At 45.5% G+C, this 20,711-nt stretch overlaps 1 protein-coding gene across 10 annotated transcripts in view; it reads left to right on the top strand.

The window, feature by feature from the left end:
- Positions 1 to 19,100, top strand: part of unm_hu7910 (un-named hu7910) — a 247,657-nt gene extending 228,557 nt beyond the window's left edge. For all 10 annotated transcript variants that reach the window (XM_067980168.1, XM_067980165.1, XM_067980167.1 and 7 more), the window contains 2 exons: positions 15,867 to 16,000; positions 17,232 to 19,100. In XM_067980168.1, the coding sequence (XP_067836269.1) occupies positions 15,867 to 16,000; positions 17,232 to 17,382 (285 nt within the window). In that variant the 3' untranslated portion in view covers positions 17,383 to 19,100. The remainder of the gene's footprint in view (positions 1 to 15,866; positions 16,001 to 17,231) is intronic.
- The last annotated feature ends 1,611 nt before the right edge of the window (positions 19,101 to 20,711 follow it).

Raw genomic sequence — 20,711 nt, 5'->3', positions numbered from 1 at the left:
ATGATCATTCTAACATATCATCACTCCTCCCAGCTGTAATTGTTTCTTTAACCAAAATTGCTACACCCCCCCCCCCAATTTCTTTATCCCCCTCTCTATCTCGTCTGAAAACCCTGAATTCAGGAACATTGACCTGCCATTCCTGCCCCTCTTTAAGCCATGTTTCTGTAATAGCTAAGATATCATACCGCCTCGTGTCTTTCTGTGCCCTCAGCTCATCTGCCTTATTCACTACACTCCTTGCATTGTGGTATGTACCATGAAGCACTGCTGAAAGGAGGTGAATACAAAAAAATATAAATATTTTCTCCATACAAATTTTGATTGGAATGTTTTTTTGTATATTTTCACGGTTTTGATTGCTCACTAGATTAATGTAAAATGGGCGGTTGAGGGCAGTACGCACATACTCAGCCAATCCAGAACAGGAGCAGGAATGCACTCTGGCTTTCTGGTGATTAATATTCTAATTGTGTGTGTGTGTCTCGCTCTGTGTGTGTGTGGCTGTGTGTGTGTGTGGCTGTGTGTGTGTGTGGCTGTGTGTGTGTGTGTGGCTGTGTGTGTGTGTGTGGCTGTGTGTGTGTGTGTGGCTGTGTGTGTGTGTGTGGCTGTGTGTGTGTGTGTGGCTGTGCGTGTGTGTGTGTGTGGCTGTGCGTGTGTGTGTGTGGCTGTGCGTGTGTGTGTGTGTGCGTGTGTGTGTGTCGGCTGTGCGTGTGTGTGTGTCTCGCTCTGTGTGTGTGTGTCTCGCTCTGTGTGTGTGTGTCTCGCTCTGTGTGTGTGTGTCTCGCTCTGTGTGTGTGTGTCTCGCTCTGTGTGTGTGTGTCTCGCTCTGTGTGTGTGTGTCTCGCTCTGTGTGTGTGTCTCGCTCTGTGTGTGTGTCTCGCTCGGTGTGTGTGTGTCTCGCTCTGTGTGTGTGTCTCGCTCTGTGTGTGTGTGTCTCGCTCGGTGTGTGTGTGTCTCGCTCGGTGTGTGTGTGTCTCGCTCGGTGTGTGTGTGTGTGTCTCGCTCGGTGTGTGTGTGTGTGTCTCGCTCGGTGTGTGTGTGTGTGTGTCTCGCTCGGTGTGTGTGTGTGTGTGTCTCGCTCGGTGTGTGTGTGTCTCGCTCGGTGTGTGTGTGTCTCGCTCGGTGTGTGTGTGTCTCGCTCGGTGTGTGTGTGTCTCGCTCTGTGTGTGTGTGTCTCGCTCGGTGTGTGTGTGTCTCGCTCGGTGTGTGTGTGTCTCGCTCGGTGTGTGTGTGTCTCGCTCGGTGTGTGTGTGTCTCGCTCGGTGTGTGTGTGTCTCGCTCGGTGTGTGTGTGTGTGTCTCGCTCTGTGTGTGTGTGTGTCTCGCTCGGTGTGTGTGTGTGTGTCTCGCTCGGTGTGTGTGTGTGTGTCTCGCTCGGTGTGTGTGTGTGTCTCGCTCGGTGTGTGTGTGTGTCTCGCTCGGTGTGTGTGTGTGTGTCTCGCTCGGTGTGTGTGTGTGTCTCGCTCGGTGTGTGTGTGTCTCGCTCGGTGTGTGTGTGTGTGTCTCGCTCGGTGTGTGTCTCGCTCGGTGTGTGTGTGTGTGTGTGTCTCGCTCGGTGTGTGTGTGTGTGTGTGTCTCGCTGTGTGTGTGTGTGTGTGTGTGTGTGTGTGTCTCGCTCTCTGTGTGTGTGTGTGTGTCTCGCTCGGTGTGTGTGTGTGTGTGTGTGTCTCGCTCGGTGTGTGTGTGTGTGTGTGTGTCTCGCTCTCTGTGTGTGTGTGTGTGTGTCTCGCTCTCTGTGTGTGTGTGTGTGTGTGTGTGTGTGTGTGTGTGTCTCGCTCTCTGTGTGTGTGTGTGTGTGTGTGTGTGTGTGTGTGTGTGTCTCGCTCTCTGTGTGTGTGTGTGTGTGTGTCTCGCTCTCTGTGTGTGTGTGTGTCTCGCTCTCTGTGTGTGTGTGTGTGTGTGTGTGTGTGTGTCTCGCTCTCTGTGTGTGTGTGTGTGTGTGTGTGTGTGTGTGTGTCTCGCTCTCTGTATGTGTGTGTGTGTGTCTCGCTCTCTGTATGTGTGTGTGTGTGTCTCGCTCTCTGTGTGTGTGTGTGTGTGTGTGTGTGTGTGTCTCGCTCTCTGTGTGTGTGTGTGTCTCGCTCTCTGTGTGTGTGTGTGTCTCGCTCTCTGTGTGTGTGTGTGTGTGTGTGTGTGTGTGTGTGTCTCGCTCTGTGTGTGTGTGTGTGTGTGTGTCTCGCTCTGTGTGTGTGTGTGTGTGTGTGTCTCGCTCTGTGTGTGTGTGTGTGTGTCGCTCTGTGTGTGTGTGTGTGTGTGTGTGTCTCGCTCGGTGTGTGTGTGTGTGTCTCGCTCGGTGTGTGTGTGTGTGTCTCGCTCGGTGTGTGTGTGTGTCTCGCTCTCTGTGTGTGTGTGTGTGTCTCGCTCTCTGTGTGTGTGTGTGTGTGTGTGTCTCGCTCTCTGTGTGTGTGTGTGTGTGTGTGTGTGTGTGTGTGTGTGTGTCTCGCTCTCTGTGTGTGTGTGTGTGTCTCGCTCTGTGTGTGTGTGTGTGTGTGTGTGTGTGTGTGTGTCTCGCTCTCTGTATGTGTGTGTGTGTGTCTCGCTCTCTGTGTGTCTCGCTCTCTGTATGTGTGTGTGTGTGTCTCGCTCTCTGTGTGTGTGTGTGTGTGTGTGTGTGTGTGTGTGTCTCGCTCTCTGTGTGTGTGTGTGTGTGTGTCTCGCTCTCTGTGTGTGTGTGTGTGTGTGTCTCGCTCTCTGTGTGTGTGTGTGTGTGTCTCGCTCTGTGTGTGTGTGTGTGTGTGTCTCGCTCTGTGTGTGTGTGTGTGTGTGTGTGTGTGTGTGTGTGTGTCGCTCTGTGTGTGTGTGTGTGTCTCGCTCTGTGTGTGTGTGTGTGTGTGTGTGTGTGTGTGTCTCGCTCTGTGTGTGTGTGTGTGTCTCGCTCTGTGTGTGTGTGTGTGTGTGTCTCGCTCTCTGTGTGTGTGTGTGTGTGTGTGTGTGTCTCGCTCTCTGTGTGTGTGTGTGTGTGTCTCGCTCTCTGTGTGTGTGTGTGTGTGTGTGTGTCTCGCTCTGTGTGTGTGTGTGTGTGTGTGTGTGTGTGTGTGTGTCTCGCTCTCTGTGTGTGTGTGTGTGTCTCGCTCTCTGTGTGTGTGTGTGTGTCTCGCTCTCTGTGTGTGTGTGTGTGTCTCGCTCTCTGTGTGTGTGTGTGTGTGTGTGTCTCGCTCTCTGTGTGTGTGTGTGTGTCTCGCTGTGTGTGTGTGTGTGTGTGTGTGTGTCTCGCTCTGTGTGTGTGTGTGTGTGTGTGTGTGTGTGTCTCGCTCTGTGTGTGTGTGTGTGTGTGTGTGTGTGTGTCTCGCTCTGTGTGTGTGTGTGTGTGTGTGTGTGTCTCGCTCTGTGTGTGTGTGTGTGTGTGTGTGTGTGTGTGTGTGTCTCGCTCTCTGTGTGTGTGTGTGTGTGTCTCGCTCTGTGTGTGTGTGTGTGTGTCTCGCTCTGTGTGTGTGTGTGTGTGTCTCGCTCTCTGTGTGTGTGTGTGTGTGTGTGTGTGTCTCGCTCTCTGTGTGTGTGTGTGTGTGTGTGTGTGTGTGTGTGTCTCGCTCTCTGTGTGTGTGTGTCTCGCTCTCTGTGTGTGTGTGTGTGTGTGTGTGTGTGTGTGTGTGTGTGTGTCTCGCTCTCTGTGTCTGTGTGTGTGTCTCGCTCTCTGTGTCTGTGTGTGTGTCTCGCTCTCTGTGTCTGTGTGTGTGTCTCGCTCTCCGTGTCTGTGTGTGTGTCTCGCTCTCTGTGTCTGTGTGTGTGTGTGTGTGTGTGTGTGTCTCGCTCTGTGTGTGTGTGTGTGTGTGTGTGTCTCGCTCTGTGTGTGTGTGTGTGTGTGTGTGTGTGTGTGTGTGTGTCTCGCTCTCTGTGTGTGTGTGTGTGTGTCTCGCTCTCTGTGTGTGTGTGTGTGTGTGTGTGTGTGTCTCGCTCTCTGTGTGTGTGTGTGTGTGTGTCTGTGTGTGTGTGTGTGTGTGTGTGTGTGTGTCTCGCTCTCTGTGTGTGTGTGTGTGTGTGTGTGTGTGTGTGTGTGTCTCGCTCTGTGTGTGTGTGTGTGTGTCTCGCTCTGTGTGTGTGTGTGTCTCGCTCTGTGTGTGTGTGTGTGTGTCTCGCTCGGTGTGTGTGTGTGTGTGTGTCTCGCTGTGTGTGTGTGTGTGTGTGTGTGTGTGTGTGTGTGTCTCGCTCTCTGTGTGTGTGTGTGTGTCTCGCTCGGTGTGTGTGTGTGTGTGTGTGTCTCGCTCGGTGTGTGTGTGTGTGTGTGTGTCTCGCTCTCTGTGTGTGTGTGTGTGTGTCTCGCTCTCTGTGTGTGTGTGTGTGTGTGTGTGTGTGTGTCTCGCTCTCTGTGTGTGTGTGTGTGTGTGTGTGTGTGTGTGTGTGTGTCTCGCTCTCTGTGTGTGTGTGTGTGTGTGTCTCGCTCTCTGTGTGTGTGTGTGTGTGTCTCGCTCTCTGTGTGTGTGTGTGTGTGTGTGTGTGTGTGTGTGTCTCGCTCTCTGTGTGTGTGTGTGTGTGTGTGTGTGTGTGTGTGTGTGTGTGTCTCGCTCTCTGTATGTGTGTGTGTGTGTCTCGCTCTCTGTATGTGTGTGTGTGTGTCTCGCTCTCTGTGTGTGTGTGTGTGTGTGTGTGTGTCTCGCTCTCTGTGTGTGTGTGTGTCTCGCTCTCTGTGTGTGTGTGTGTCTCGCTCTCTCTGTGTGTGTGTGTGTGTGTGTGTGTGTGTGTGTCTCGCTCTGTGTGTGTGTGTGTGTGTGTGTCTCGCTCTGTGTGTGTGTGTGTGTGTCGCTCTGTGTGTGTGTGTGTGTGTGTGTGTCTCGCTCGGTGTGTGTGTGTGTGTCTCGCTCGGTGTGTGTGTGTGTGTCTCGCTCGGTGTGTGTGTGTGTCTCGCTCTCTGTGTGTGTGTGTGTGTCTCGCTCTCTGTGTGTGTGTGTGTGTGTGTGTCTCGCTCTCTGTGTGTGTGTGTGTGTGTGTGTGTGTGTGTGTCTCGCTCTCTGTGTGTGTGTGTGTGTCTCGCTCTGTGTGTGTGTGTGTGTGTGTGTGTGTGTGTGTGTGTCTCGCTCTCTGTATGTGTGTGTGTGTGTCTCGCTCTCTGTGTGTCTCGCTCTCTGTATGTGTGTGTGTGTGTCTCGCTCTCTGTGTGTGTGTGTGTGTGTGTGTGTGTGTGTGTGTGTCTCGCTCTCTGTGTGTGTGTGTGTGTGTCTCGCTCTCTGTGTGTGTGTGTGTGTGTCTCGCTCTGTGTGTGTGTGTGTGTGTGTCTCGCTCTGTGTGTGTGTGTGTGTGTGTGTGTGTGTGTGTGTGTCGCTCTGTGTGTGTGTGTGTGTCTCGCTCTGTGTGTGTGTGTGTGTGTGTGTGTGTGTGTGTCTCGCTCTGTGTGTGTGTGTGTGTCTCGCTCTGTGTGTGTGTGTGTGTCTCGCTCTGTGTGTGTGTGTGTGTGTGTGTCTCGCTCTCTGTGTGTGTGTGTGTGTGTGTGTGTCTCGCTCTCTGTGTGTGTGTGTGTGTGTCTCGCTCTCTGTGTGTGTGTGTGTGTGTGTGTGTCTCGCTCTGTGTGTGTGTGTGTGTGTGTGTGTGTGTGTGTGTGTGTCTCGCTCTCTGTGTGTGTGTGTGTGTCTCGCTCTCTGTGTGTGTGTGTGTGTCTCGCTCTCTGTGTGTGTGTGTGTGTCTCGCTCTCTGTGTGTGTGTGTGTGTGTGTGTCTCGCTCTCTGTGTGTGTGTGTGTGTCTCGCTGTGTGTGTGTGTGTGTGTGTGTGTGTCTCGCTCTGTGTGTGTGTGTGTGTGTGTGTGTGTGTCTCGCTCTGTGTGTGTGTGTGTGTGTGTGTGTGTGTGTCTCGCTCTGTGTGTGTGTGTGTGTGTGTCTCGCTCTGTGTGTGTGTGTGTGTGTGTGTGTGTGTGTGTGTCTCGCTCTCTGTGTGTGTGTGTGTGTGTGTCTCGCTCTGTGTGTGTGTGTGTGTGTCTCGCTCTGTGTGTGTGTGTGTGTGTCTCGCTCTCTGTGTGTGTGTGTGTGTGTGTGTCTCGCTCTCTGTGTGTGTGTGTGTGTGTGTGTGTGTGTGTGTGTCTCGCTCTCTGTGTGTGTGTGTCTCGCTCTCTGTGTGTGTGTGTGTGTGTGTGTGTGTGTGTGTGTGTGTGTGTGTGTCTCGCTCTCTGTGTCTGTGTGTGTGTCTCGCTCTCTGTGTCTGTGTGTGTGTCTCGCTCTCTGTGTCTGTGTGTGTGTCTCGCTCTCTGTGTCTGTGTGTGTGTCTCGCTCTCTGTGTCTGTGTGTGTGTGTGTGTGTGTGTGTGTGTCTCGCTCTGTGTGTGTGTGTGTGTGTGTGTCTCGCTCTGTGTGTGTGTGTGTGTGTGTGTGTGTGTGTGTGTGTCTCGCTCTGTGTGTGTGTGTGTGTGTGTCTCGCTCTCTGTGTGTGTGTGTGTGTGTGTGTGTGTGTCTCGCTCTCTGTGTGTGTGTGTGTGTGTGTCTGTGTGTGTGTGTGTGTGTGTGTGTGTCTCGCTCTCTGTGTGTGTGTGTGTGTGTGTGTGTGTGTGTGTGTCTCGCTCTGTGTGTGTGTGTGTGTGTCTCGCTCTGTGTGTGTGTGTGTGTCTCGCTCTGTGTGTGTGTGTCTCGCTCTCTGTGTGTGTGTGTCTCGCTCTCTATGTGTGTGTGTGTCTCGCTCTCTGTGTGTGTGTGTGTGTGTGTCTCGCTCTCTGTGTGTGTGTGTGTGTGTGTGTGTGTGTCTCGCTCTCTGTGTGTGTGTGTGTGTGTGTGTGTCTCGCTCTCTGTGTGTGTGTGTGTGTCTCGCTCTCTGTGTGTGTGTGTGTGTCTCGCTCGGTGTGTGTGTGTGTGTGTCTCGCTCGGTGTGTGTGTGTGTGTCTCGCTCGGTGTGTGTGTGTGTGTCTCGCTCGGTGTGTGTGTGTGTGTGTGTGTGTGTGTGTGTGTCTCGCTCGGTGTGTGTGTGTGTGTGTGTGTGTCTCGCTCGGTGTGTGTGTGTGTCTCGCTCTCTGTGTGTGTGTGTGTGTGTGTGTGTGTGTGTGTCTCGCTCTGTGTGTGTGTCTCGCTCTCTGTGTGTGTGTGTGTGTGTGTGTCTCGCTCTGTGTGTGTGTGTGTGTGTGTGTGTGTGTGTCTCGCTCTGTGTGTGTGTGTGTGTGTGTGTGTGTGTCTCGCTCTGTGTGTGTGTGTGTGTGTGTGTGTGTGTCTCGCTCTGTGTGTGTGTGTGTGTGTGTGTGTGTCTCGCTCTGTGTGTGTGTGTGTGTGTGTGTGTCTCGCTCTCTGTGTGTGTGTGTGTGTGTGTCTCGCTCTCTGTGTGTGTGTGTGTGTGTGTGTGTGTGTGTGTGTCTCGCTCTCTGTGTGTGTGTGTGTCTCGCTCTCTGTGTGTGTGTGTGTGTGTGTCTCGCTCTCTGTGTGTGTGTGTGTCTCGCTCTGTGTGTGTGTGTGTGTGTCTCGCTCTCTGTGTGTGTGTGTGTGTGTGTCTCGCTCTCTGTGTGTGTGTGTGTCTCGCTCTGTGTGTGTGTGTGTGTCTCGCTCTCTGTGTGTGTGTGTGTGTGTGTGTGTGTGTGTGTCTCGCTCTCTGTGTGTGTGTGTCTCGCTCTGTGTGTGTGTGTGTGTGTGTGTGTGTGTGTGTCTCGCTCTGTGTGTGTGTGTGTGTGTGTGTGTGTGTGTGTCTCGCTCTGTGTGTGTGTGTGTGTGTGTGTGTGTGTGTGTCTCGCTCTCTGTGTGTGTGTGTGTGTGTGTGTGTCTCGCTCTCTGTGTGTGTGTGTGTGTGTGTCTCGCTCTCTGTGTGTGTGTGTGTCTCGCTCTCTGTGTGTGTGTGTGTGTGTGTCTCGCTCTCTGTGTGTGTGTGTGTGTCTCGCTCTCTCTCTGTGTGTGTGTGTGTGTGTGTGTCTCGCTCTCTCTCTGTGTGTGTGTGTGTGTGTGTGTGTGTGTCTCGCTCTGTGTGTGTGTGTGTGTGTGTGTGTGTGTGTGTCTCGCTCTCTGTGTGTGTGTGTCTCGCTCTCTGTGTGTGTGTGTGTGTGTGTGTGTGTGTGTCTGTCTCGCTCTGTGTGTGTGTGTGTCTGTCTCGCTCTGTGTGTGTGTGTGTGTCTCGCTCTGTGTGTGTGTGTGTGTCTCGCTCTGTGTGTGTGTGTGTGTGTGTCTCGCTCTGTGTGTGTGTGTGTGTGTGTCTCGCTCTCTCTCTGTGTGTGTGTGTGTGTGTGTGTCTCGCTCTGTGTGTGTGTGTGTGTGTGTGTGTGTGTGTCTCGCTCTCTGTGTGTGTGTGTCTCGCTCTCTGTGTGTGTGTGTGTGTGTGTGTGTGTGTGTCTGTCTCGCTCTGTGTGTGTGTGTGTCTGTCTCGCTCTGTGTGTGTGTGTGTGTCTCGCTCTGTGTGTGTGTGTGTGTGTGTCTCGCTCTGTGTGTGTGTGTGTGTGTGTGTGTGTGTCTCGCTCTCTGTGTGTGTGTGTGTGTCTCGCTCTCTGTGTGTGTGTGTGTGTCTCGCTCTCTGTGTGTGTGTGTGTGTCTCGCTCTCTGTGTGTGTGTGTGTCTCGCTGTGTGTGTGTGTGTGTCTCGCTCTCTGTGTGTGTGTGTGTGTCTCGCTCTCTGTGTGTGTGTGTGTGTGTGTGTGTGTGTGTGTGTGTGTGTGTCTCGCTCTCTGTGTGTGTGTGTGTGTCTCGCTCTCTGTGTGTGTGTGTCTCGCTCTGTGTGTGTGTGTGTGTGTGTGTGTCTCGCTCTGTGTGTGTGTGTGTGTGTGTGTCTCGCTCTGTGTGTGTGTGTGTGTGTGTGTGTGTGTGTGTGTCTCGCTCTCTGTGTGTGTGTGTGTGTGTGTGTGTGTCTGTCTCGCTCTCTGTGTGTGTGTGTGTGTGTGTGTGTGTGTGTCTCGCTCTCTGTGTGTGTGTGTGTGTGTGTGTGTGTGTGTGTGTCTGTCTCGCTCTCTGTGTGTGTGTGTGTGTGTGTGTGTGTCTCGCTCTCTGTGTGTGTGTGTGTGTGTGTGTGTGTGTGTCTGTCTCGCTCTCTGTGTGTGTGTGTGTGTGTGTGTGTGTGTGTGTCTCGCTCTGTGTGTGTGTGTGTGTCTGTGTGTGTCTCGCTCTCTGTGTGTGTGTGTGTGTGTGTGTGTGTGTCTCGCTCTCTGTACATGCTATGAGGTCATTACACATGAAAGGCATTGGTTGTCTACCCACTAATAGGAAAAGCAGCACGGAAACCGTCGGGAGGAGTGAATTGAGAACAGCAGCCACTGACAGCTGGGGAACCCAGCCGGTTGGTACTAGTTCTTTACAAGCTGAATAGCAGTGCATTTCTTTTGTCTGATCCTATTTTATTAATGGCCTATTTGGTCAGTAAAGGGTCAAATAGTCAACCTATTTTTTTTTAAGCGCTATTCATGAGAGCCCCATTGCTAATATAGATAGATTGCCCGACCTAGCAAAGCATACAGAACAGCTGCATAGGGATGAGTTTATGCATTCTTTTCTGTGCATTACTAAATAATAGTCAGATTATATAACGTTTGGTACATTGGAAAGAATAGCAACAAAAGTAGGCTATTTTAGAGGATCTTCAAACTCGGTGACCTGAGTCTTGCAGTGAGCAATTATCATTAGTAAGCAGTAAAGCTGAGTAGCTTCAGGGTTGACAGCATGCTTTTGACCTTTAACCCTGCCCTACCCACCCCCATTTCATTCTTTGCCTGTGAATCAATAGGATGCACTTAGTGGTTCATTTGGAATCAATAACATGTCTGGGTTAGCTTAATTTTAGAGAATTTTGATCAAGGGCATTGTGTCCCAGAAAGGTTATTGAGAATGGGTGTTGTGAAAAAAGACTTCATAGTTGAACCTTTTATCCTCGCTGGATGCATAAATTTCTGCTGAAAAGGATGGTTTTTCTCCAACAGCAAATAGGTTGGTGAGGGCAAAAGGACGCGAGCATTTTTAGGTACTGGTAAAGGTCATTAGGCTAAACAAGCCGATGCCTTTTTCAGATATCAACCGCACCCTACTAGCCTTCTCACCACATCTCTCAATACCTTTTTATCTCCAGAAATGCTTCCAATTTGTAACGTCTGCTTCAATGACCTCCCCAGCAACTTATTCCACAACTTTATTACCCTTTGACTGTAGATGTTTTTCCTGACTGCCCTTCTCATGCCTAACTTCCTTGTTTTTGACTGCTATTTGAATCTTTCAATACAGTGAACATTTTGTCTGGATCAATTTTGTTAATTCTGTTTCAAAATTTCAATTAGATTAACTTGACGACTCCACATTCCCAAAAAAAATTCCTGATATTTAAATCACCTTTGTTGGGCGAATCTCAAAGTTATGAGAACTTCACGTAATACTTCTGCTCTTTTGAAATATATTCTATCCTCTTGCAAATGTACCCATTTTGTCTCTTTGACTGCAGCTAAGCATTGTGCTGATAGTTTTGTAGATTTAGCCACTAAAATCCCTAAACCATTGGGAGGCAAAATTGTTCCATTTAACACATACTCCATCATTGAGTTCTTTACTCTCATTCTGATTATTTTATAATTCTCTGCATTGAACTGTATCAGCTACCTATTGATCCAGTTACCTAAATGATCTCGATCCTTCTGATTCTGGTTGCACAGTTCCTTATTATTTACTCTGCCTCTTGTTTTGGCCTAATCACAAACTTGGAAATTTTGCTTACTATATGCTTATCTAACCATTTATAATGGGCTAATTGGTGCAGCATGGTTTTCTCCGCTTATAACTGGCTACCTGTTGTCAGGTCCCAAATGTGTAGCTCAGAAAGGTTGGAGAGTCAAGAATTGAGGGAGGGCTGGCAAACTGAAAGCCAGGGAGGCTTTGTTTTATGTGGAGAAAAGTAACGTAGGTGTTGATATGTCAAGGTAATCTGACTCCACGTCCATTACTTTGTCACAATTTGTATAATTTACCTGATTGCTAGACAGACTGCGTCTGTTATAAGTGGAGCACGTATTAAAAATAGCAGTGGTTCCAAAACTGGTATCCTACAAAGCCCACTCATAAGTTCTTTCCAGCCTAAAAAATTACCATTTATGGCTAGCCTCAGTTTCCTGTTTTGAAGGCAATTTTCTACCCAGAGCCAATGTTCAGCTCTTATTCTGTGACACTTTACCTTAGGCATTAATTGCCAAAGTGGAGCTTCAAAATCCAGGTATCAGCTGCATTTTCTGATCCACTATCCGTAATATCTTTGAAAAATTCCATCAGGTTAGTTGAACATGACCTTCCTTTCTTGAATCTGTGCTGATTGTTCTTTAACAAATTCTTATTATCCAAATGATCAATCTCTCAAGATCATTTCAAAGACCTTCCCTATAAATGATGCTAAATATAGTGATCTATGCTTTCCAGATATTGTCCACTTTCCAAACCTCACAAATCTGTCCTGAATCTAATGAACTTACATAGAAACACAGAAAATAGGAGCAGGAGTAGGCCATTCGGCCCTTCGAGCCTGCTCTGCCATTCAATATGATCATGGCTGATCCTCCATCTCAATACCATATTCCCACTCTCTCCCCATACCCCTTGATGCTTTTTGTGTCTAGAAATCTATCTAGCTCCTTAAATATATTCAGTGACTTGGTCTCCACAGCCTTCTGTGGTAGAGAATTCCACAGGTTCACCACCCTCTGAATGAAGAAATTTCTCCTCATCTCAGTCCTAAATGTCCTACCCTGTATCCTGAGACAGTGACCCCTTGTTCTGGACCCCCCAGCCAGGGGAAACATCCTCCCTGCATCCAGTCTGTCTAGCCCTGTCGGAATTTTATATGTTTCAATGAGATCCCCTCTCATTCTTCTAAACTCGAGTGAATACAGGCCGAGTCGACCCAATCTCATACGACGGACCTGCCATCCCAGGAATCAGTCTGGTGAACCTTCGCTGCACTCCCTCTATGGCAAGTTTATCCTTTCTTAGGTAAGGAGACCAAAACTGCGCACAATACTCCAGGTGTGGTCTCACCAAGGCCCTGTATAACTGCAGGAAGACATCCTTGCTCCGGTACTCAAATCCTCGTGCAATGAAGGCCAACATACCATTTGCCTTCCTAACTGCTTGCTGCACCTGCATGTTTGCTTTCAGTGACTGGTGTACAAGGACACCCAGGTCCCTTTGTACATCAACATTCCCCAATCTGTCACCATTGAAATAATACTCTGCCTTTCTGTTTTTCCTTCCGAAGTGGATAACTTCACATTTATCCACATTATACTGCATCTGCCATGTATTTGCCCACTCACTCAACTTGCCTAAATCGCCTTGAAGCCTCTTTGCATCCTCCTCACAACTCACGATCCCAACTAGTTTGGTGTCGTCAGCAAACTTGGAAATATTACATTTGGTTCCCTCTTCCAAATCATTGATATATATTGTGAATAGCTGGGGCCCAAGCACTGATCCCTGCGGTACCCCACTAGTCACTGCCTGCCACCCCGAAAAAGACCCATTTATTCCTACTCTCTGCTCCTGTCTGTTATCCAATTTTCAATCCATGCTAGTATATTATCCCCAATCCCATGTGCTTTAATTTTGCACACTAACCTCTTATGTGGGACTTTATCAAAGGCCTTTTGAAAATCCAAATAAACCACATCCACTGGTTCTCCCTTATCGATTCTACCAGTTACATCCTCAAAACACCAGTAGGTTTGTCAAACATGATTTCCTAATCATAAATCCATGTTGACTTTGTCTAATCCCGTTGATATTTTCTAAATGTCCTGTTATCACATCCTTTATAACAGACTCTAGCATTTTCCCTACTACTGATGTTAGGCTAACCGATCTGTAATTCCCTGTTTTCTCTCTCCTTTTTTTAAATAGTGGGTTATATTTGCCACCCTCCAATCTGCAGAAACTGTTCCATAATCTATAGAATTTTGGAAGATGACAACTAATGCATCCACTATTTCCATGGTTACCTCTTTTAGTGCTCTGGGATGCAGATCATCAGGCCCTGGGGATTTATTGGCTTTCAGTTCATTAATTTCTCCAGCACTTTTTACTAATACTAATTTACTTTAATTCCTCCTTCTCACTAGCCCCTTGGTTCCCTAGCATTTCTGGGAAGTTATTTGTGTCCACTTCTGTGAAGACAGAACCAAAGTATTTGTTTAATTGCTCTGCCATTTCCCTGTTCCCCATTATAAATTTTCCCGTTTCTGACTGTAAGGGACCTACATTTGTCTTCACTAATCTTTTTCTTTTTACATACTTGTAGAAGGTTTTACAGTCCACTTTTGTGTTCCTTGCAAGTTTACTCTCGTACTCTATTTTTCCCCTCTTAATGAATCTGTTGGTCCTTTTTTGCTGAATTCTAAACTGCTCTCAATCCTCAGGCTTGCTACTTTTTCTGGCAACATTATATGACTCCTCGTTGGATCTAATGCTATCCTTAATTTATTTTGTTAGCCATGGTTGGGCCGCTTTTCCTTTTGTGTTTTTGTGCCAGAAAGGAATGTATAATTGTTGCAATTCATGCATTCGTTCCTTAAATGTTAGCCGTTGCCTATCCACTGTCGTGCCTTTTAATGAAGCTTCCCAATCTATCATAGCTAACTGATCCTCATACCTTCGTAGTTTCCTTTATTTAGATTTAGGACCCTAGTTTCAGATTGGACTACTTCACTTTCCATCTTAATGAAGAATTCTATCATGTTATGGTCACTCTTCCCTAAAGGAGCCTGCACAAAAACTTACAAAAATTGCAATTAAACCTTCAGTAATTTCAGTCCTCATATCCTTTTGATTTTTGAATGTAAGTTGTCTGTACTTGATATTTTTGTCTTGTTAGTATGTGATCTTTTTATAAACCTATCCTTTGTTATTTGCATAGGAGTTATTATTCCTGGGCAACTTTTTTAAAGTTAAGGAATGTAATTAATATTTTGCCTAATGTTTTGTCAACAGTCAGGTTCTTAAAATATGTTAGCCTATAAAAATATTATGATGTGGAGATGCCAGTGATGGACTGGGGTTGACAAATGTAAAGGAATCTTACAACACCAGGTTATAGTCCAACAGTTTTATTTGAAAATCTCAAGCTTTCAGAGGCTTTCTCCTTCGTCAGGTGAAGTGTGGGATTCCTTGAATGTTACCGCATTTATAGTCAGTGAACAATACCTGGTGATTACAGATAATCTTTCCAACTGCCCGTTGTCAAGGCAATCAAAGTGTTCAGACAGAGAGATGTTACATACAGGACCACCGAATATACAAATGGCCAGAACAAAAGACAGAGAGAGAGAGAGAGAGAGAGAGAGAAAAACATCCGAAAGGAAGAGAAAGAGAGAGAATGACCCGTTGTATTAAAAACAGATAACTTTTTTTCGCCGGTGGGGTTACGTGTAGCGTGACATGAACCCAAGATCCCGGTTGAGGCCGTCCTCATGGGTACGGAACTTGGCTATCAATTTCTGCTCGACGATTTTGCGTTGTCGTGCGTCTCGACGGCCGCCTTGGAGAACGCTTACCCGAAGATCGGTGGCTGAATGTCCTTGACTGCTAAAGTGTTCCCCAACTGGGAGGGAACCCTCCTGTCTGGCGATTGTTGCGCGGTGTCCGTTCATCCGTTGTCGCAGTGTCTGCATGGTCTCGCCAATGTACCATGCTCCGGGGCATCCTTTCCTGCACCGTATGAGGTAGACAACGTTGGCCAAGTCACAGGAGTATGAACCATGTACCTGGTGGGTGGTGTCCTCTCGTGTGATGGTGGTATCCGTGTCGATGATCTGGCATGTCTTGCAGAGGTTACCGTGGCAGGGTTGTGTGGTGTTGTGGACGCTGTTCTCCTGAAAGCTGGGTAATTTGCTGCGAACGATGGTCTGTTTGAGGTTGGGTGTCTGTTTGAAGGCGAGTAGTGGAGGTGTGGGGATGGCCTTAGCGAGGTGTTCGTCATCGATGACATGTTGAAGGCTGCGGAGAACATGGCGTAGTTTCTCCGCTCCGGGGAAGTACTGGACGACGAAGGGTACTCTGTTTGTTGCGTCCTGTGTTAGTCTTCTGAGGAGGTCTATGCGATTTTTCGCTGTGGCCCGTCGGAACTGTCGATCGACGAGTCGAACGTCATATCCCTCTGCAAGACATGCCAGATCATCGACACGGATACCACCATCACACGAGGACACCACCCACCAGGTACATGGTTCATACTCCTGTGACTCGGCCAACGTTGTCTACCTCATACGGTGCAGGAAAGGATGCCCCGGAGCATGGTACATTGGCGAGACCATGCAGACACTGCGACAACGGATGAGCGGACACCGCGCAACAATCGCCAGACAGGAGGGTTCCCTCCCAGTCGGGGAACACTTCAGCAGTCAAGGAAATTCAGCCACCGATCTTCGGGTAAGCGTTCTCCAAGGCGGCCTTCGAGACACACGACAACGCAAAATAGAGCAGAAATTGATAGCCAAGTTCTGCACCCATGAGGACGGCCTCAACCGGGATCTTGGGTTTATGTCACGCTACACGTAACCCCACCGGCGAAAAAAAGTTAGCTGTTTTTAATACAACGGGTCATTCTCTCTCCTTCTCTTCCTTTCGGTTGTTTTTCTCTCTCTCTCTCTGTCTGTCTTTTGTTCTGGCCGTTTGTATATTCGGTGGTCCTGTATGTAACATCTCTCTGTCTGAACACTTTCATTGCCTTGACAACGGGCAGTTGGAATGATTATCTGTAATCACCGGGTATTGTTCTCTGATTATAAATGCGGTAACATTCAAGGAATCCCACACTTCACCTGACGAAGGAGAAAGCCTCCGAAAGCTTGAGATTTTCAAATAAAACTGTTGGACTATAACCTGGTGTTGTAAGATTCCTTACATTTATAAAAATATTAGTTCTGCAGTTTGCCTGTTGAAGTAAAAATTGTTATCCTGAAGTATTGTCAAAATCAGTAAAGGGTTGTAAATGTGGGAAACTAATACCTAGTCTACTACGGTACATCTTTTTTTAGATTAAGTATTCAGTTATGTGGCCAGGGACTCATGTGTGGCCTCACACTGGCCCCACAAACTGCCGCCTAAGAATGCATCTTGGCTTGATCATTCCTAAACAAGGATGTAGAATACGCTGTGCCAATGACACCAGGTAAGAGGTTTCTTGATGTTTTTTGAACATTTTAAGAATCATCTTTTTAAAAAAAATTATAGGAACGCATTTAAAATTTGTTGTCTCACCCAAATATAATCAGTTTGCTACAATGGCAAAACAAAAAAAACTGGCCTCGGATTACTGCTGTATACAGGCCTGAACATTCCATGGGATTCTCCCAATCTACCACCATAACGCCAACCTTCCACCAAAGTTACAGCAGAAGATTGGGAGAACCCCTCTGGAAATTCTACCCCAGAGTTTATAAAACTATTCAAACCAGTTGTTTATAAATTGAAATATAAACATCTGACTGCCTCCACTGAAATGTAGCTTAATTAGCCTTAAACTAATTTCTGCATTTGATATTGTTACATTAGTCACTTTATGCTTGTGATCTTACATGTATCACGTTCAAATATATGTAGGTTTATATTTGTACAAGCTTAACTTAAAAGCATATCGGGAGTCACGGTGATATCCCATTCCATACATCCCAGACAGTTAAACATCTAAATCTTAAGTAACCACTTTACCCTTTCTTAACCACATGCAGATCCCATATTGATCTGGTACTGTTTTGTCTTTGTGCCTGTCTGTACACTGTTGAGCATTAATAACTGCAAGTAGTAGTTCAGCATCAGGTCTGTGCCTAAATATCTAATTTCTTTTTCAATTGGAATGATATTTGTTCATTTATTTAAATCGGTCACATACCTTGATTTGAAAAGTGGAAAAGTTCCCACTTGTTGAATAGGGGCGCTCATCAGAAGTTGAAGTACATGTTCATTGTTGCAGCTTGCTGTTACACTAGATGTAGGAGTAGTTGGCAAAAGTGGAAAAAGTGTTCATGTCCCACCACCAACATCCCTCACCCTAATGAGCAAAAAAAATCAGGACAGATACTCCTATATCTGCTCAGAGCAATACAGTAAAATTGTTCTGAATAATTTTCAAACATTCAATGCTAATGAAGCATTTAACCAGCATGTCAAGAAAGCAAGAAAATCTAGAATAACAATAGCTGCTTCATACAGAGTCGATGTATAATTATTCTATCATGGGCTTCCCTCTTGCACTACCTATTGATCCCCTATTTTAGGAAACACTAATGTTCTTCTCCAATTCCCCTTCAAAAAAATAATCAATCAATAATGTTAAATATTTCTAAGCTTCACTCCTGCTTTTCAACAGATATTTATCCAAATTCAATGTTCTGTTTCTGCAGAGAATGGAAAGAGGGGAAGGTGCTCATCTTTGACGATTCTTTTGAGCATGAAGTTTGGCAGGAGGCTAACAGCTATAGGCTTATCTTCATAGTGGATGTATGGCACCCAGAGCTCACACCCCACCAACGAAGAACCCTTTCACCAATCTAATGGTGTATTTGAGACATAAACTGGAGAAGGAAGTTTGGGAGTTGAGAGAGCATGAAGAATTTGTCTTGTGTTATGAAGTGTAACAAGTTCTATTGATTAGTTTTTTTTCTGAAAATCTTTTTGTTCAGCAGAGATTTGTGGGAGTGAGGGGTAATGTATATTGAAAAAGTCAGTTGATTAAATAAAAAGGTCTCCTGGAATATTTTTAAGAGGACATATTTTATGTAGAGGTTGGGTGATGCAAACTTGAACTGAGTCCTCCTCCAAAACAAAACACGAAGACCAAAGCTGAATAAGATCTACTGAGGGAAATCCAACATGGTATTTTCCTAATTCTGATTTTGAACAGTTTCAAAGATACAAAATAGATCACCTCAAGCTATTGAAGAACCCCTTCAATGTAAAAATCAAAGTGGACTTTATGGCTTTCCACCATATTAAATCTCCTGAATTGGGTCTGTCTAATTTCTGCAAGATACACAAATTATCACATTCACATAACTGGTCTTAAGTGTTTTGTATTTCCATATGGAATCATTATAGGATGATACAGCACAGGAGGCCACCATTCGGCCCATCATGCCTGTGCTGACACTTTGTATATATTTTGATTATTTTAATTGTACAGATATTCATGAGTTCCTTAATCATAGTTACGGAAAGATGATTTGTACCTCACATTATTGTATTTAGTCAGTATGTTTGCACACTGTCACAGGTTTACTTGAAAATTTCTTTTTAGATAACATTAGCAAATTATAGTGTTTCACGCAAGAGTACCTTTTTTAGTAATCAATTACTAAAATATTAACAAATGTTTTTTGGTCTATTTCTCATAATTTTTGAAATATTTTGTTTACTCAGTGAGTGCTGATGTCCTCAATGGGGGAGCTGCCTTTGAGAAGTTACTAAGCTTGACAGTGTGAGCAAGATTGATTAACACACAGAGTTGAAATGACGTGATCACTGAAGCATCCTGAGTTAACAGATGTATCTGTGCTTATACTTAGCTCCCCCATACTGCGCTTAGTAACTCGTCCAAATTCATTTCCTCAGCAGTATCACAAGTGCTCACTGTTCAAATAAAAACAGTTGAAATTAACATAAATAGTATAAATAGTCATAGTGAGTTTCTCACCAGCAGTGTTGCTTACTAAACATAAATGAGTCCTTCTTTGAGTGTAGAATTGTACATATTAATTCTGTGGAAAGAACCCAAAGTGCACTCCCATAAGATGCTGCAGATGCCAGTATTGAACTTTCTTAGTGTGACAAAAATGAACAAATGCCAATGTGAGAGGCACAGTCATCCAATAGACAGCTGATACATCTGTGCAAAATGCCAAAAGGCAGATGGCTTGTGACAGCCGTAATACATCTACAATAAAATGACCATATGTTTTTACGTTCAAATTTATTATACCAAGTGTAAATGACAGACTTTACTTTGCAGGGGTGAGGGAGTAAGGCAAGAAAGGTTGAGTTCACCACATAGGAATAACCAAAATACTTTTGTCTCAAAGCAGCCATAGGAGCAGTCACGTCCCTGCAGAGAGACGAGGATTGCAACCTACACCAGAATCTGGGAAAACGCAATCTCCATTCACATATTGATATATTTTGGCACACTACCTAAGCAGCAGTACATTGGAAAAGGGGACGAGCATGGAGAAAGTATATTTTAGTCTAATAAAAATGTGTAGATACACTGTGATTTACATATCTCTTTTTGTAGTATGTAAAGTATAATTCTGTTAGACGAATGCTGTAGGTGCTGGTTTTGATGGATTTACTGATTGCAAGCTTACCCAAAGAAATTGGATTAGCTGCACAGAGGGGAGGAGCCTTTTACTTCTGTTAATCTGGTTTATTCCTGTCTATCACATACATGCTGATATTACTGGAATCCTTTTTAATGCAAATGTAATTGAATGCTCCTTGACTTTATATTACTGTGGTATCTCTGTATTGCGGCTTCATGCTTTGCACACTTCTTTTCTGATGCACTGGATTCAGTATGTTCGTAATGATGGCTAAAGCTGCATGGTGCCTGGCATTCCAGTGGGCTTTTGTTTATTAAGTCAGGGCAGAGTCAAAAAAGGAGCATCAAAGTACCAGGGTGTAATCTTCAGTGAGATTTACAGTTATTTTCCCTTTTTTTTACTCTAGTTTTACATGTTACAGAAATAAAATAACAAAACCTTCTTCTAGCCACAAATGAAAACACGGTGACTGGCTTCAAAGATACTATAACATTTGGTAAATGGTTTTTTCCCCCCTCATTTCTCCATTCTGAAACATTGCACATGCATGTTTGAAGAGACTTAAATGCTGGTGGTGATCACTACAGTCGTCATAAGATGCTGCATTTTTAGTGAGAGCTGACACTGAGAACATGGTTGCTTTCAATTCTCTCCTACTCCCAACCTTCAAATAAATTCTAGTCTAATGTATCCCATTTTGGAAAGAATTTCATACTAGCTTAAGCTAGTTTTTAAAATAAGTCAAACTTCAATCCACTTCTATCTCAAAAGACTACTTGGATTTGAGTTTTTAAAAACCCTTTCTCTTAGATAGGAGACTGATCCATTCCATTCTACTGGCTAGGAATAAATGACTTTTTTTAAGAATAGTTTTATTGTTTTCCTTTTGATATCAAATTTGTCTTGCTAAAGTGAGTGGATTCAGTCTACTAGTTACTGCAATGATTTTTTTTCTATCCTGTCTGTGACATGATGGGATTTTAATTCTAAAGTCAACACTACTGTATATCATTGGATAAAATGAATTTGCTCTGAGTGTTATGGGTGTGTGTTCTAAGAACTGGTATCATGTCGATTGATACTTCGCTGAAGTGTTTTTCAAAATAGGACAATGATATTTAGCTGTAACTCTGCCTTTATGGGACCTCATAGTCCACGTTCTAGAAGTTTTATAAACGGTTGAGTCATGTCATGTCTTTCACAAGCACCCTTATTGAGTTATACAAGAACCCAGCTTGGTTTTGCTTGTGTTTTATATACCTTTTAGTATTGGCATAAATGGAATAACATACCTTTTTTAGATATTCTTTGAACAAAATGGAACTACCACTATGATTGTTACAGATTTCAATACTGTATTTCCAACTGTAAATAGTTATTTTTAAAATTAAAGTTTTTATGCTTTTCACATAAATTATGCTTTAGGTTTTTATACAGATCTTATATCAAGGACCATCATCACAGCAGTAAACATTTAGCTACAATAAAAAGAATGCTGGGAAGGAATGTCTGTAAACTATTAATGAACACAACACTTTGTAAAATGCTGTATAAGCTACTAACCTT

Source organism: Heptranchias perlo, chromosome 3 (assembly GCF_035084215.1).
Source record: "Heptranchias perlo isolate sHepPer1 chromosome 3, sHepPer1.hap1, whole genome shotgun sequence".
In the NCBI taxonomy this organism is placed as follows: Eukaryota; Metazoa; Chordata; class Chondrichthyes; order Hexanchiformes; family Hexanchidae; genus Heptranchias; species Heptranchias perlo.
This window is presented reverse-complemented; position numbering and strand designations above follow the sequence as displayed.